At 37.5% G+C, this 16,667-nt stretch overlaps 1 protein-coding gene across 2 annotated transcripts in view; it reads left to right on the forward strand.

The window, feature by feature from the left end:
* Positions 1-16,667, forward strand: part of COL4A3 (collagen type IV alpha 3 chain) — an 85,593-nt gene that overhangs the window by 45,799 nt on the left and 23,127 nt on the right. For both annotated transcript variants that reach the window (XM_040612490.1, XM_040612491.1), the window contains 16 exons: positions 146-208; positions 455-511; positions 2,811-2,855; positions 4,245-4,298; positions 4,692-4,733; positions 6,060-6,147; positions 7,210-7,245; positions 7,593-7,757; positions 8,988-9,080; positions 9,850-9,945; positions 10,319-10,389; positions 11,578-11,766; positions 12,667-12,835; positions 13,748-13,840; positions 14,928-15,032; positions 15,933-16,030. In XM_040612490.1, the coding sequence (XP_040468424.1) occupies positions 146-208; positions 455-511; positions 2,811-2,855; positions 4,245-4,298; positions 4,692-4,733; positions 6,060-6,147; positions 7,210-7,245; positions 7,593-7,757; positions 8,988-9,080; positions 9,850-9,945; positions 10,319-10,389; positions 11,578-11,766; positions 12,667-12,835; positions 13,748-13,840; positions 14,928-15,032; positions 15,933-16,030 (1,464 nt within the window). The remainder of the gene's footprint in view (positions 1-145; positions 209-454; positions 512-2,810; positions 2,856-4,244; positions 4,299-4,691; positions 4,734-6,059; positions 6,148-7,209; positions 7,246-7,592; positions 7,758-8,987; positions 9,081-9,849; positions 9,946-10,318; positions 10,390-11,577; positions 11,767-12,666; positions 12,836-13,747; positions 13,841-14,927; positions 15,033-15,932; positions 16,031-16,667) is intronic.

Raw genomic sequence — 16,667 nt, forward strand, 5'->3', positions numbered from 1 at the left:
GTTTCTTAGTCATTTAAGTAGAACTGTCTCTGCTTAAAGAAGCTTGCTGGTGACATAAGGATTTCTTGTTTGTAAAACATGAATGTTATGGTAAGCACAAAAAAACCCAAGAAGCCATACTGAATTTTTATTTTCTGTGTAATAGGATTTGAAAGGAGAGAAAGGAGAAAAAGGATCAAGAGGACTTCCAGGGCCAATGGGGTTTACAGTAAGTGACCAGGAATAAATCCCTTAAATCCAGATGTTCAGGCAACATCACCTAGTAAATGCTGCTCCTAAGAGTCCAGTATTTACAGTACTTATTCCAACCTTTAATGAATAGAATACCTATTCATAGTATTCTAGCTGTACTTTGTTTTTACACTTTATTAAACAAAAAAATTATAAAAGGTATATTTAATTTACAAAATGTGACTCTCAAAATATGTGTATCTTGAGTGTGGTTTTGTTACAGGGGCCGGTTGGTGATTCTGAAAGTGAAAAGGGTGATCAAGGAGAACCTGGAGCCCAGGTATGTGCAAACAATTGAATACGCATCTGTTAGTATTTTCTGTACAGCAGTTTTGCACTAGTGTTGCTCTCCAGTTATTCTTTCAGTGCCACTCAGAGCAAATTTTCTTCAATTCAAAAGCTCTTTCATCCAGTAAACTAGACTAGAGAGCTGAAAACTTGACAATTCTTAGAAGTTCACATACCATGAGTACATGAAGTAAAGGTCAGTTGTTGGTGGATGCACTTCTATTTGTTTTGCTGTAAAGGTTCTACTGTTGAAACTTCGTTTAAAAAAAAAAAAAAGTGTTCTTCTGAACATGCACTGGCTTTATAGTGCCAGTGTATATGTAGAAGAGAATTATAAACGTTGGGTTTAGTTAAGGCAGCAGACATAAATTATTATGCTCAACCAGCAGGTGTGTGGAGACATGAAAAAAGTTGTCATAAGAGAGTTATTCTGTTAACAGGATAATATGAGGGAAAAATCATGTTTATTTTAAAAAGCATACACATTAGAATTTACTTGAGAATATCTACATTTTGAAGAGAGTTAGATCGTAAGTTACCATTTTGCCTTCAAATGGCTTTCAAACTTTCAGATAAAAGCTAAACAATGAAAGATGTGGGTTCTTAGTAACTAAAAATGTATGAATTCATAACTTTACCAATATGTAGTCAGGGGAGAACTGTAAAATATCCAAATAAATCAAAATCTTGCATGACATTTTCTGAATAAAACGTCTTGATTCCAAATACATTTTGAAAGCAATATTAAGAAAAACAATTTTCAAACTAAGTGTTTCAGTCCAAACATATATATTTTGAAACTTTCCCCATTATTCTTGTGGCTGCAATGAGTTCTTTTCCATAATGAAAGGCAGAAAGACAAGACCAATACTACCTGTAGATTGTTCTTCCTTCAGTTGTATGGTGCTATAATGATTATGATACTCTAGAGCAACTTGATTGTTATTATTCATATACATTATAAAATTTTTGAGTTACTGGTGTAAAGTACTAAAAGTTCTTGCTATCCCATGTGTATTATTCTTCCTCCATCTTCTGTGTTTCTTCCATATTATCCCTTCTGTTTGCAAAAGCCCTGTCTTGTCATGCAGTATTTTCTAGAACTCTTCTTAACTGATTCCTCCCTTCCTTCTTTGTGGAGAAAGTAAGGCATCCTTGCTTTTCTGCCTATTGACCTTGAAGAATGCTAAGGAAATAAAAATTTGTTAAGACACTGACTTACTGGTTAGTCTAAAACAAAAATAAAATGTTTCCTTTTGCTATTGAAATTACATCAGTGAGCACAAAATATCAAATGGCTGTGTATTTTATGTTCTTGAAAAAAATACTATTTTGTGCGATTTTTGAACCTTTGGTGACATCATTCCAGCTCCCCTTCTTCTCTTCCAGAGTATCACCTGTGGTTTAGTTCTGCCATCTTTTGAGTATTGCTGTTTTTTCTGGTGCTTACATCCCGATTCACAGTCTGGTCATCTTTTTCAAAATTTTTTTGTGTTCCAGTGATTTATTCTGTGCAAAAACGATTTCTTAAAGGTTCTTTCTTCCCTGTTGTTCTGAGCTCAGAATCTTCCACCTCCCTTTTATCTTTTCTTTTCTTTCTGTTTTTCTGCCCATTTGCCCCCCCTTCTTTCCCTTCCATTTGTTGTCTTTTTTGTTGTTATTGTTATGAATTGCTTAACATGTGTTGTTGCCACACCTAGATACCAGGACTTCAGCAGACAGCTGCCTAATTCACTGTGTACCATAGGAGACAGCAGATAACTCTGGCTTGCTGCCTACTTTTTTCACTTTTCTGTCTACTGTCCTAGTTCAAATACCTTTTGAAGTGCATTCTTTTTCATTAAATAATTTCTCTTCAAGTCATCTCTTAACCCCATTTCCTGTAAGAGAAAAGTTTCCCTTCAGTATCTTTTCATGCTCACCATTAGAAATTATACTAGCTGCTGTATTGGTTTTTTTTTTTATTTGTTATGCTTCTGCAAGGACCTGATTTTGCACCAAGATTTCTGCACTTGCCTGGCATTTTGCGCTAGTGAAGTGTCTGCTTCAACTGATCTTCCATGGGAGGAGAAATATTCAGGGAATATCTTAATCCCTGTTTTGTAGAGTTTTATGAACGTTGGTTATAATTAGAAATATTGAACATTTAAAAAATAACCAAATGTCTTTTCAAAATTTATAAAGACTTAAAATACAGTTATATGCACAGCATGTAGTTGTTGCTTTTTGAATGCAATGACCCCTCTTTTGATTTTAATTTTTTTATTTTATTTTTTGTTTTACCTTTGTAGGGTAAACCTGGAAAAGACGGTGCCCCGGGTCCACCTGGCTTACCGGTAATGAAGGAAGCCTTCTAAACACTTTCTAAGTAACAGTGGTCTGTTTATCACAGTGATATCTTCCTGCTGCAGGTTTTCCACGTTGCAGAATGTGTTTGAAAGTGTTGATTTACATACACTGTGAAACGTTTCCTTTCACATGGCTGGCCTTGGGACATATCCTGTCCTCACAGATTTATGCAGGAAAGAGAAGCTCATATCACAGATGATGTCTCTTCTGTGTAAAATAAAAAGACCTGTTGCTTGCTGCTGACTAGCTAATAAGTTTGAGACGCGGTCCAAGTTATGTAAAATTAATTCTACTGAGTTGAATTCTGGTTAGTCATACTGAAACTTTTGCAAAAGGGTTATATCTTCAGCATTAATAAAGAAGCAAAACAAATGATTTTTGATCACTAGAATCAAAGACATTCTTTTACAAAGAAAAGTTATTGTCAAGGTCACAGCTGCCTTGGCCTGAAACAAGTTGACTGATAGAAATAAAAGTGTCATCTTGTCATCATGTAATTCTTAAGATACTCTGTTTTATAACCAAAATGATCTTGTTTGGTTACAACTTTAAAAGCTAAAGTGGTTCAAATGTCTTTTTTTTTTTTTCTTTTTTTTTTTACACTTCTTCCCCTTTAACAACATCATTAGGGTCACAGTGACCTTACAAATATCACAGTTCTTACTGTCAGAATAGCCCTTTTCACATCTATCTTATGAAAACATCATCGTGCCAAAACAACCTTCGCAGACAGTCTAAATGCATTCCAGTTTGACAAAGGATGTGGAATGAGACTGCAAAGCTCTACTGTCTCAGCTAACAGAAAGAAAACTTCCGGTCATGACAAAGATGTTGGTCTGTTCATATTTCAACTTTACTAACTAACAGTGCATTCAACTGCGTAAGCATCTAAGAAGCCCCTTTTCCTGGCATGTATGCACTTGCAGAAAGCTTTAGGAGCAGTCAGCACTGTTTTTCCTCCTGGTCTTGCTGACACCTGTTGAGATCAGCACCATCATGCAGACTGGCCAAGTTCTGGGAGAGGGAGCTGTGAATGTGAGTGTCTCACATTGTGTTCAGTTTCTCCCCTTTCAGAAATTGTAGTTTGCAGAGGGAGAACAAACCAGAACCTCCTACACTTGTGTTATCCAGAGCAGCTCCACCTGGGGATTGATGGAGTGTGCCATTACAAGGCCAGGTTTGGATGAAAGACATGCAATATTTGCCACCAATATGGAAATGTACCCCAAATGCAGTCTTTCCCTGAGATTTCTTCCTTTGAGCAAGTCACATTCACCTTGCCATCACCATGAAAAATGAAAACTTTCCATTTTAAATCTTACTGATGACAGTGCTAAGAGATGAATCCTCATAAAATTGTGTGCTGTCACCTGCAGGGACAAAAGGGGGAACAGGGCAAACCAGGACTGGCTGGAAGGCAAGGAGCTAAGGTATTGTCTAATGGTTTTGTTGTTGCTTTTGAGGGTGAGAATAAGATATGTTTTGGGGTTATTATTTTGTTTTATTTATCACTGTGTATACAATATGTTTTAATTTACCTAACAGATGACAAGTCATGATATCATGGAATAGGGAATGGATCAGCTGAAATAGATCATGTGTCTGAACTGGTGTCCATCTATGCCTGCTGATGTTTTCCTGTAGTTTTTGGTGTATGTGGCTGAACAGTGGTGTAAGAAACAGAGACAGGGTTGGTGAAGGACTGGTCAGGAGCAGAAGTTTTCATTTAATGTTATAAGCAATGTACGGAAGTAACAGTGGGTACCAAATTTCATGTAATGTATTGTTTTAATAAATAAACCCATCTCTGTCGTTTGATGAAGGGGGTGAAAGGGATGAAAGGTCCACCTGGAGCTTCTGGTCAAGTAAGTGTAAACTATCTTCATTATATCTTTTTTATAAACCTTTGGAATAAAAATAAGCTGAACTGGCTGTATGAGGCAATAACAGATGTCCCTTGATGCTAATAGAGGCATGGCTTTCTTGACGTACTGATGTTCCTGGGAGTCTCACAGAGATGGCATCTTCCTTCATGTGGAGTTGGATACATGAGGGCCTGGTTAGACCTCACTCAGTTCTAGCAATTTTAGCAGAAGTCTGGACTGTCACAGAGCAGTTACAAAAATTCACAGGAGTTGATTTTTAAACCAATCTCTAACCAGTTCCAGAATAGGTGATGTTATTTTTAAAATCCAAAGAAGACCTTTTAAAGAAAGCAAGAGATGCTGCGAGTACAATTTCTTTGTCTAGTCATGCTGTCTCGCTAGTGGCTTTCTTAAATGCCCCATGCACACTTAATGGAAACCTTCTGCCCAAATTGTTCAAAAGAAATAATTTTATAAAAAGCTGAATCATTTGTAATATTGTCAGAGTACTAAACCCCCACTTTTTTTCAAAAAATCTAGAGGAGAAACATAAAAATTCTGAATTTTAAGCAGTTTTTAATTAATTTTAAATTTGGTGCATTAGTAGGTAGTTTAAATTTCAGTGTGATATTTGTATATGAAGGCACAGGAATTATAATAATACTGATTTGCCACTAATGATGCCCATGCAAATTAATCCAGAAAAGAGCAAAAATTTGTAGTTGTAAAAAAAAAAAAAAAAAAAAAAAAAGTTACTGCAAATTGCCTTTTGATTTTTGTCTATAACTTGTAGAAACTTTGAAACGTCATGATACTAAACTTCAATAAATTGAATATTACTTTTTATAGGAATGACTTTTTAATGCATGTGTGATTTAAGTGGTTGATTTTTGTCTGGTTTCATTATTATTATTTAGAAGAGTAGTCTAGACAGAGGTGCTGCTGCTTTGAGGCAGTGGAATAAACTAAGTGATTCCTAGAGATTTCTTTCAAGAATATTTTTCGTTTCATGATGCTGTAATATTCACAATTGGGTCTCCAGCTTATACCTTGCCTGTGTAACTGCATCTGCAGGCAGTGGAGTTCTCTGGGAGTCGAGGAGTTTAGCCAAAATCCCAGCCTCATCTATTTGTACAGGTCTCTTGGTATTATCTGTGTATAACAACTATGACTTCATTTCTGGCTGCTTGGAAATACTGTGTGATTAGAAAGGTCTCATGGTATCACAACATCAAAGTTATGAATGAGATCATAACATTGTTCTAACAAAATGCTCAATATGAGGTACTGTGCTTTTCCCTTCATACTTGCCATCTTTCTCTTAAGACGGAGTATTATGATAATGCAATTGGTGAAAAAGGAGATGAGGGACCCCCTGGACCCCCAGGACCAAGAGGTCAGCGCGGTATGCCTGGTGAGTGGGACATCAAAACTAGACTCTTTTAGCAAGAGCTTTCCACTCAGAGGGCATGTTGCTAGCTAGGTTTTTGAGCAGCCAGCAACCTGCTTCTGCCCTTACAAGAATATTTCCAGATTACTCCTATCAAATTGCAGAATTGAAATGTATCCTAAGGCTTTGATTTATGGACATATTTCCTCTTAAAAAATAATGAAGCTGGCACACTTCTTTGTGCAGATAATTGAGTTGAGCACCTAAGCTCCCTGACATCCTGTCTCATGACCTTAGCGGATTACTGCATCAGCATGTTATTTCTATATGCCATAGACAGACCACATCAGGGCTGTAAGTCTTCTGTTAAAGGTCATGCTTGCTTTTTTTTTTTGAGCTGTTGTGATTTGTCTTATGCTATTTTTATTGCCTATCTTTCTTAAATTATAACAATCTGCAAGTTTTTTTGTTTTGGCCATGCTGTAAAATTAAAATTTATTATTTGTAGTAATACACATCTGTGTCACAATATAACAAGGACTTGTGGGCCAAACTCTGAGGCAGCATCTTGTAGTCTATATCTCATACTCATCCAGCAAGGCCTTGCCTTCTGTATTTTGTGAATATTTACGTATCCAAGTGATTGTGTTGCATTCAGTAAATACGCTTTGTTGTTATAAATCTGCTTGCATACTTCCAAGGGATGGCAGCAGGGAAACTGAGCCTTGCAAAGATATTAGTGCATTGTTAAGAGGTGGTATATTTACTAAAACAAATAATAAAGGCAAAAAGAAGCAAGTTTGCAGGCTTTTAACTCATTTTCAAGCAATTGAGTGTACCCCCACCTAAGATCAATGTGGTGGATCCTATTCCTACGTGTTGTAAACATCCATATCTTGCCAGATTTCAATGAGAATTGTCAGTATGCAACAGTTGCATAAGTAGTAGATGCTTACTGAGGCAAAACCAAATTCTTAAAATAAGCTTTAAATGCAGAAGCCCAAAGGTGGCAGTCAATATTATTGACTAGTGACTTTGCAAAGTATGCTGTGTTTTAACTAAGTTCTAAACACGTTGCTTTTGCAGGACCACCGGGTCCTCCTGGAGATGCTGGTAGACCAGGTATGTGTAATGATCCAGTACCAACAGTAAAATAGGTTGTTCCTCCTGCCTGTTATACTGAATCAGCTCGGTGCAATTGTAATTTCACATTATTTTAAACATATTTCAAGTGGTAAAAAATTGTCACCCAAAGCTTTGATGGGCCAAGTATTTAAAGAGAGGTTAAAGATAATTTTTAAAATGTCTTTACATTTCCATTGTGGTTATTTAATATGTTACAAGATGAACGAGATTTGTGGGATGAATTCAGTATGTTTGTCTCTCACTCATCCTGTTGAGTGCTTTCTTTGCTTTGAAATTCCATTTCCTCTTTAACTTCATTGTTGGGCTTTTCCCTCTTCGGCTAGGTGTATCAAGACCTGGTTTGAGAGGTCCTCCAGGATTTCCTGGACCAAAAGGAACAAAAGGAGAGAAAGGACAAACCGGCTTGTGTATTGTAGGACCTCCAGGACTACCTGGTATTACTGGCAGGCCTGGCTCTGTTGGATTACCAGGTCCTCCAGGAGAACCAGGTGAGTTCTCAGTATTGTATGTGTGTGTATATATATATATATATATATATATATATATTAGATATATACATGTATATGTGTATATATATATGTATGTGTGTGTATATATATGTATATATATTCAGTATTGTATATATAATCAAAAAGAAGAAATTCAGAGTTGTCTCAATATCTAATATATGAGTTAAGTTACTTGTAGAGTATATTTTGAGTAATATGAGTGAATATAATTTCTCTTTGGAAATTTTGTGTTAGGATTTTCATTGAAACACGTATGTAGCAAAGGTCTGTGCTCCATTACTGATAAGATTCTGTGGGGAAGATAGCATGACTTCCCAATGTAAAGATTTCTCACCTCTTTGTATAACTGTGACTATAAAAATCTGCTACGTAAACCCAGGAAAGACTAATGCAAGAAAATCTGTTCTTAAAATTTGTTCTTCCAAAAGCTGTAGTAAATGTGTAACAGTAAATTCAGAATGGGCCAATCTGAAAGCTAGAGAAATCACATGCATGCTTCTGAGGTCTTAGTGGGCCTTAGAGCAGGTTTCAAGTTCTGGCAGCACTAAAATAAAGCAGTAGCAGCTTATAAAACTTCTAGAAAACATATTGACTAGGAATACCTCTTTAAGTAAGAGTGCCAACAGCATCATATTTCTTTTATATGTGGTATGGCAACACAAGTTTTTCTGAACCAATACCAGTGTAGTGCTCTTTTCTCTGTCTTTGAAAAATATAGCTATCCCCAAAAAATATTACCTTAGGATGAGCTTGATGCATGTTCTGTTTTTCCAAAGTAATAGTAAATACAGGTGAATAATTCTGTCAAAGATACATGAACAGCATTAATAATCTAGGATTAAAAAAAAAGTTTCCCTTCCATTTGTGCTAAAAGAAAGAATTATGTTTCCCCTGATTCAAATAAAATGGAAATACTTTCCCCAGAAAGGACTGTGCTTTTTAAAGGCTAAACAGATGGATCTCACAGTCTGCCTAAGTATGGATGGCATTACCATATTTATCCTTAAGTACTTCCAGTTACAGGTGTTCTGGATTTGTCCAGGTAGTTCTCTCTTCTAAATGAATCATGAATATCTCAAGTTGGAAGGGACCCATAAGGATCAGAATACTGTCTCTAGCTCTTCCCTACAACTTTTTTTTCTCTTAGCTACTAGAGAATTGTCTGAATAATCTCCCTATGTAATTTTGCTGTGCTCATTTCTTGAACAGGTAGAGTAACATTTGGAACAGGCCTACCAGGACTTCCTGGAGAACCAGGGTGTATAGGACCTCCAGGACCTCCAGGAGATACTGGCATGAAAGGTCAGTTTCAGAAAACTGTCACTCAGAAGTAGATGGTACAATCTGATGATCTGCATGGATCCTCATGAAATTTTAAATGTTATTTACCTCTTAAGCCTGTGCTTAAGCCTCCTAACTGTGATGAGTTCAGGGACTTAAGAAAATTCATTAGGGGTGGCAAGTTGTCTTCCTCCCCTTACAGAAAGTGGCAGCTAAGATACATGTGCCAGTGCTGCATACTAGTTGTACAGCACCGCAGCAGGTTGTAGATCTTCACTGGAACAAACAATTAGTACAGATTGGTAGGATTTTCATATTCTTCTATTATGTTCAACACTAACAGTTGTTCTCTGAGAGAAGGTTCCTCCTGCAAATTTCACCACAGGAGCTGCTGAATCTCTTTGCCACTAGCTAATCATTAAAGTTGCCCAGGCTGTTATGGAGCCACGTTAGTTTGAAGCCTATGTCCCTTTCTTCTTTTGAGACAATTTGGCTTATCAGTAGAGCTATTGTATCCAAACGGTTTACTAAAACTAGACTTGAAAAGAATCAAGATATTTAAACTGAATGTTCCTGCATTTTCAATTAAATGTAATCAGTTCTGGTTCACTGTCTGACCACAGGTAATTTTGTTCTGTGTTGGAAGTGTTCTTCCAATAAAATGAAAGACGTGATTCTGCCGCTCTCTGGCCAAAAAGTGTTGGCCATCCTCTATAACAAACTACGTAACACATTATTAAACCTGGGAATGACTCGCTGTGGAACAACTGATGAATTCTTTTCATTCTAGGTGATGAAGCTTTCGTGTGTACTGATTGCATCTATATTCCGGGAATACCTGGTCTTCCTGGTTCTCCTGGGCCACACGGCCAGGATGGCATGCCTGGTAAATTATCTTGTTTCTAACAGGATAGTAGGAAATGCCAGTGATTTTGCTTTTAGCATGAGAATTGGGTGTGGGCATATCTGCAGCGTGCAGTCCTTGAACTAGCTGTGTTCAAGTCCCACACACTCACACAGTGTGTGAGACTGCGGTGAGCGTGGGAGCCTGATGCCGCTCCATCCACCAATATGAACACAAGCCTTAAAAAGAGGAGGTCAGAATGCAAATAGGCTTGGGTGCAGCCTGAAGCCAGGTCAGTCTGTAATGACACAGTCAATGTAACAAGCAGAAACATTCAATGCTGGGTGTGGTTATTGGAGCTTGTCAAAATGTTGTTCTCCTTTTTCTTTCCAAAATATGCTGGGTTTTTTTGCAGGTAGAGAAGGAACAACAGGTCTGAAAGGTCCTCCAGGTTCTCCAGGAGCACCGGGATTTCCAGGAGCTCAAGTAAGACTGGTTTTTCAGATTATTTTTCAGAACCCACAAGAATTATTGCAGAGAAACCTCATGGCTGGTGTTACATTCAGTGTCATACTGCATGATCTCAACAGTTTTCCTTCTGTTGTAATGAACGTATCTGCGTAGAAGGCCTAGGTAGGTATGGCTGACCTAGTTTTACAGGAGCCTGTTTTGCCAAGTGCAGCAGGAAGTTCATCCCTATGCTGCATTTCATGGTGGCTAGACTGCTTTTCCTGCCTGGTATGGGTAGTTTACAGTTAACTTCTGTTCCTCTGTGTGATTCTATAATCATGGCAGTGGCTCTAAAGCATATAGAGAGTTTTGTGTGCCAAGACCTTTGTCAGACGTCACTTGTTTCCAGCATACTCAGGACTTGCTAAAGCTCCAACTGTGCAGAGAAACTGGCTTCTCATAATACCCTTTTCAGGGGTGCAAAGAAGATTCCCTTTTGGGAAACATGAAGAGGGAAGGCTGACATCTTCTGCCACAGACATACCATTTGGTTGTTCTGACTTGTGCCTGTAATAGTAATTATTTATGGAAAATTACAGTTGGCACTATCCAATTAAAAAATGTTATGCACAAATATTCATTGTGGGGGTTGCCATACAGATGCAGAATAAGTCTGCTAACAGGCTTTTCCATAAGGCTTCCGAGAATTCATGAATCCAAGATCACGAGAGCCCAGTGTGCTTTCAGTTTGTACTGGGTTTGGCTGGGATAGAGTAACTGGTTTGTACTCTGAGGGGGAGAGAAGGGAGAGGAAAAGTTAACTCTGAACAGAGCCAACTGGCAGTTACAGAGTCCTTGAGGAGATATTTCTGTGTAGAGGAGAAATCTCTGATTAGATTTTAAGGTACTTTCTTGTACTTCTTTTTGTGCCACCAAAGCACAACCAGGTAGCTAACAGTCTGATCCATTAAACGATCCTGCATTATTCCTGCTCATAGTAGCATAAATGAAATTATAACCAGGGCCAAAAGGAGTAAAGGCAGGAGAAAAAGGGGGGAAAACCCCCACCAAACAAAACAAGAAAAGCCCTCTTCATTGAAGTGTGCCATTACAGTGAATAAAGATAATAGAGAGAACCATGCTTGGGTATTTAATTTAGAAAAAGAAAGCTTGAAAATAGTTGACATGTCTAGCACTGAAACTCTTTTGATTACTGTGTTCCAGGGACCTCCAGGTTTTAGAGGGGATCCGGGATATAAAGGCTCAAAAGGTGAACCAGGAGATGTGTATCCAGAAGGGCCACAAGGTGAGCGAGGAGATCCGGGGTCCAGGGGAATCAAAGGAAGAAAAGGTTCAAGTGGATTTCTGGGAAGACCTGGCTCTAAAGGATCCAAGGGTTATAAAGGTGAAGAGGTGGGTATCATTGTTCGCAGTTAACATAGAATTCATGAAAACCTAAGTCGGTATTTATATCTTGTGTAATAGTCTGTTTTATCTATTCAGATACTTTAACTGAATATATAGCAGCCAATACGTTTAACCAAGATGCATGAAAGTATAAGAGTAAATATTCTTATATAATACCAGAGAGAGGTGAGGTTTGTGTAGGTACACTTGCTGAAAGACCTCGGCAGTCTATTGTAGTGTTAGTTTGGATATTTATATTGGATCGTTATCTTGGATTCTTATGATTAATAAGATTCAATAAAGAAAGGCAGTTTTCATGACTACTTACAATGCTTAAGAGGAAATCATTCAATATTTCTTGTTCAGTCTTTAGGAGTTGATCTTCAGTAAGGGCTGAGAAAAACCACAAAAGCTGGGAAAACCAACCATAAAACTAGAATCATTAGGGCAGAGCTCTTTGTTCAAACAAAACAGAAACAAAAAGTAACCATTATTATTGCATTGTGTTGGCTGAGAAACCATTAAAGTGATTCAGATGCAACTGTCTCTGAACCTGACTCCACAGTATTCAAGGACAATCAGAGCTGAAGTGGGTTTTTTTATCGTTACCTGTTTTAAAAAGGAAAAAAGTGTACAGTGTAGTGCCACAGCAATTAAAAAAAAATCAAGTTGTTGTACTTATTTGTACTATTTCCCTCTTAATAGCCCTCTATTTGTAACCATTTATATTAAAATTTATATTCTTTTAATCACAGGTAAAGCAGAGGAAAAATTTCCCTTTAGTTACCAGAGCTACTCTGTTACTAAAGTAATGCAAAGTAACTCTCAGAGAATTGGGCATATTGTTGTGAAAGCTGGTGTGGAAAGCAAGTAATGCTTGGTACACACACGTGTAATATTTCATAGGGATTGGCTGGTTCAAAAGGAGATAGAGGACTACCTGGATTGCCTGGCAGTTTTGGTCTTCCTGGAGAGATGGGGCTTCCTGGACTGCCAGGATATGGACCACAAGGAGTAAAAGGTTTCAAAGGCTCTAAAGGAATACCTGGTCCACCTGGATTGCCTGGAGAAACTGGTTTGTAACTTTCTGCTTTGTCTATTTTAAAGACTACTTGATTGAAATTGCAGATATAGATTGAAGTCAAAGACAATTTATGAAACATAGGAAGTTTTTCTGTTCTTCTTGCAATGAGATTTCTGCAGCGTTACTCCAACTTTGGTCCCGCTGGAGATGAGAAGAAAAGTCTTAGAGTCATAAACTAATTGAGGTTGGAAGGGATCCTATGAGGTCTTTAGTCCAAAGGCCTGCTCAGAGCGGGGTCAGTTATAAGATCAGAGCAAGTTACTGAAAGCATTATCCAATTAGGCCTTGAAAACCTCCAAGAACAAAGACAGCACATCATCTCTGGGCAACCTGTTCCAGTGCTTGACTGTTCTCATCATGGGGGAGGGGGGAGGGGGGCAGGGCATATCCTTAAAATACACACATCCTGTTGTCATCAGTGTGAGATAAGTCATCAGGGGAAAATATGAAGGACCTAATAATTTTTGAGTGCTGAAAACATAGCCAGTATATATATTTATAGGCAAGCATAAACTGTAAGAACTCAAAGTTGGATAGCAGGTATAGTCAAGGTTTCTTAAAGAGAATGCCCATTAAATCTTTACAAAATGGAGTTGAAGGCTAAGCATTTCTCAACTGTGTCATTTTCCTGCTGACTTTGTGCTTCCTTTTCTGGGTCTCCACTAGACTTCAGGAGGGCTGAGAAGACAACTGCAGATTGTCTTGGTGTCAATAAAATTCTTTTGCTTTATGAAGCCAAAATCTGAAGGCTTTTCAAAGTCTGTGGAGTTTCATAAATATGGAAACTGTAAAAGACTGCGTTTTTAACCAAGTGGATTGGTCGCTGGTATTTTAAAATGCTTAAGATTACATATTGCCAAACTATAAACCTTTGTAATCCTTGATTATGGTTTTTTTTTTAAGGTCTGAAAGGAGAGACCGGTAGGATAACTCCATTACCTGCATTGCCAGGACCTCAAGGACCAGATGGTTTACCTGGACCCCCAGGAGTGCCTGGTGAGTACATCTGCAATAAATAAAATAAATCAGAGATAATCTGATTGGGATTTTTCTCCCAGCTCTGGCCAGATAAAACTGTTGGATTACTTTGAAATAATTATAAAAAGGATTTCTGCGATGCAGAAACTATGGAATTAGCTGTAAAATTCCCTTTCAAGTAAACTAGGAGAAGTGGATGTGAACAGGAAGGGCACACAGGGCCATGTCCATCGTGTGCAGTATGGCAGAGATTCCGAGCAGTCCTCTGCTATGACTTTGTTCCTCCAAGAACCAGAAACATCTGATGCATATGCTGCAGCTTGTATATCCAGAAAGGCACTTCTGATGTAATTTTGACAAAAGCATATCCTGCATTATGCTGGGACTGCTGCAACTTCCAAAACAGAAGGAACAAAATTAGGTTAAAGCATTCTTTTAAAGCATTCTTTATGTTCTTGAAGCCCTTGGTCCTTCTCATGCTTTGCAGGGGCACAATCAAAAATGTAACTGTATTACTAAGTTTCCTTGTTCCTTTTTGACATGAATTACTAACCATTGTTCTAAGATATTAAGATCAGTTTCCTTTTTTGTTGGGTTTTGGGCTTTGGTTCTAGGTGGGATTTTTTTGGTTTCTGGTGTGTTAAACTTTGGAGAATTTTTGAATGCACTGAAGGACAATAAGTGACATTGAGGCTAACCATAAGGCATCTCTGCTTTGGTTTTGTAGAACAATAGTCCTTAAAGCTACCCTGAATAGTGCAAGAAAATTTCTTGGCAGCTTTATGGTAGATCTTGTTCTTATACTTGCTTCTGTTCCAAACCTTACCCCTATAGTGTATGTTTTTATCTTCTCAACAAGAAGAAGATTTGTATCTGCACATAGTTGTTCCTAGAAGCCTGGCATTTGGGCAAATTGCACAAAAAATTAACGTACAGACTCATGCCTGCTTTGATACTGTGAACACAACTAGGATTTTAACTGTGAAAACCTGCTGTGAAGGAGAATAGTGTCTAAGTTCTAATTAATAAACTATAAACCATTTAATCTTACCATTTGATGTTCTTTGGTAAGATACATCACAGTTTACTTATTTTCTTTTTACAGGTACAGTTGGAGCAAGAGGTCAGCCAGGTGATTCAGGACAACCAGGGCCAACAGGTGACACAGGCTTTCCAGGACTTGGGTTTCCTGGAATCCCAGGTCCAAAAGGTAAAATACTCTTTTTGATCATCTTTTTTTTTTTTTTCCCTAAAAAAAAAAAAAGCAACACTCCCCCAATCTACAATTTTTTTTTAAGTCCACATTAAAAACAATCAACAAGTGAAAAAAAATAATTGTGAATGTTAGACAGGCAAGTGTTTTTAGCAGTCTTGTAATTTACTGCCTTAAGGGCTTATAAATTGCAAGTTTGAAGCACTTTGAAGTATTTCAGAGAATCAAGTATTAAAGCTGCTAGTAGGAAAATATTTTAAAAGACATTGATGCTTCCTGGAATACTGCCAAAACAGGTGCAGCTTGTCCGAGTGCCATACTTACTTCAGATGGGTTCTCATGTGTTACAGAAACAGACTTTTTTTAGTGTTGGGACATCATTTTTAATCAATTTTGGTTACGTACAATGCAATACCTGCTCTAATGTGCATGTAGTAGGAAGCTTTTTTAATACCGCGAATTTGGCCATTCCTCATGCAAAGTCATGCGCCACTTTGGACACTAGAAATATTAAAAAATTCTCATAATATTGTCAGGACAGGGAGGAGAAAAAAAAGCTCTGATACTAAAGCTACTACCAAGCTGCTTGTTAAATAAAACAGTAGGTAACTGACATTAGAATAGCTTCACTTGAAAAAAAAATTAAAAAAAATTAAAAAATCCCATGTTAAATAACTGATTTGAAGAAAGTAACTAAGCAGTGTTACAGTCAACAATGAGGGAGTATGTAAGGAACAAGATGCAGTGTGTCACATCAGCTCTGAAATCAAGATGCTGTCTTCAGCTCATGTAAGCTACTTCAGTGTCAGAGGCTCATAACTGCATCCATACAAATACCCATTTGTAAAATGAGGTGATAACCATAGCATCTGTACCACCATTTAATTCCTTTTACAGGTGATAAAGGACTTGCAGGAAGCAGAGGGTCACCGGGTTGTGAAGGAAAGATTGGAGATCCAGGCCGAGCTGGAAACCTGGGACAACCAGGAGAAAAGGTTTGGTTAGAAATACAGCACAAACTTTTCCATAGGTCCCATTCGTTAAATGTGACACTGAGCAAATATATTAAGAAATGTGAGGAATATGAGTTTCTGTATTTCCTGACCAGTGTTGCACAAACTATGAAATTAATTTCTTTATATAAAAAGGAGGTAGGTAAAGTCAAAATTTTAAATTCAGATCCAGATTTCAGAACTCCAAGTGTTTGGATGGTTTGGTACTTCACTTATCAGAGCACAAGGAGGATACTGTGTTGCTTACAGCAAAAAAATAAATCCACAGCTTCTGAAAAGATGGCTATTCAGAAATTGCAATTAAGCACATATTTGATGGAGGTCAGTGAAGACTAAGGATGCATTTAATTTAAGCAAGTGCTCTGTTGAATTGAAGCATAAAGGAATTATGTTGGAAGTAATACTGTAACCACTCTTGCTGATTAACAGGAGCTAATCTACTGATGGCATACATAAATGTAGGATTCTTGACTATGTAATCAGGATTCAAATTTGAACAAAAATAACATAAATGTTTTGAAAAAGTGGCATTTATTTTTTTTGTGTGCTCACATGTCATTCTTTTGTGTGTTTTTTGACATGACAAAGTGTGAGGTTTGAGGCTGTGATTTTTGTTGTT

The sequence above is a fragment of the Falco naumanni genome, chromosome 13 (assembly GCF_017639655.2).
Source record: "Falco naumanni isolate bFalNau1 chromosome 13, bFalNau1.pat, whole genome shotgun sequence".
NCBI lineage: Eukaryota > Metazoa > Chordata > Aves > Falconiformes > Falconidae > Falco > Falco naumanni.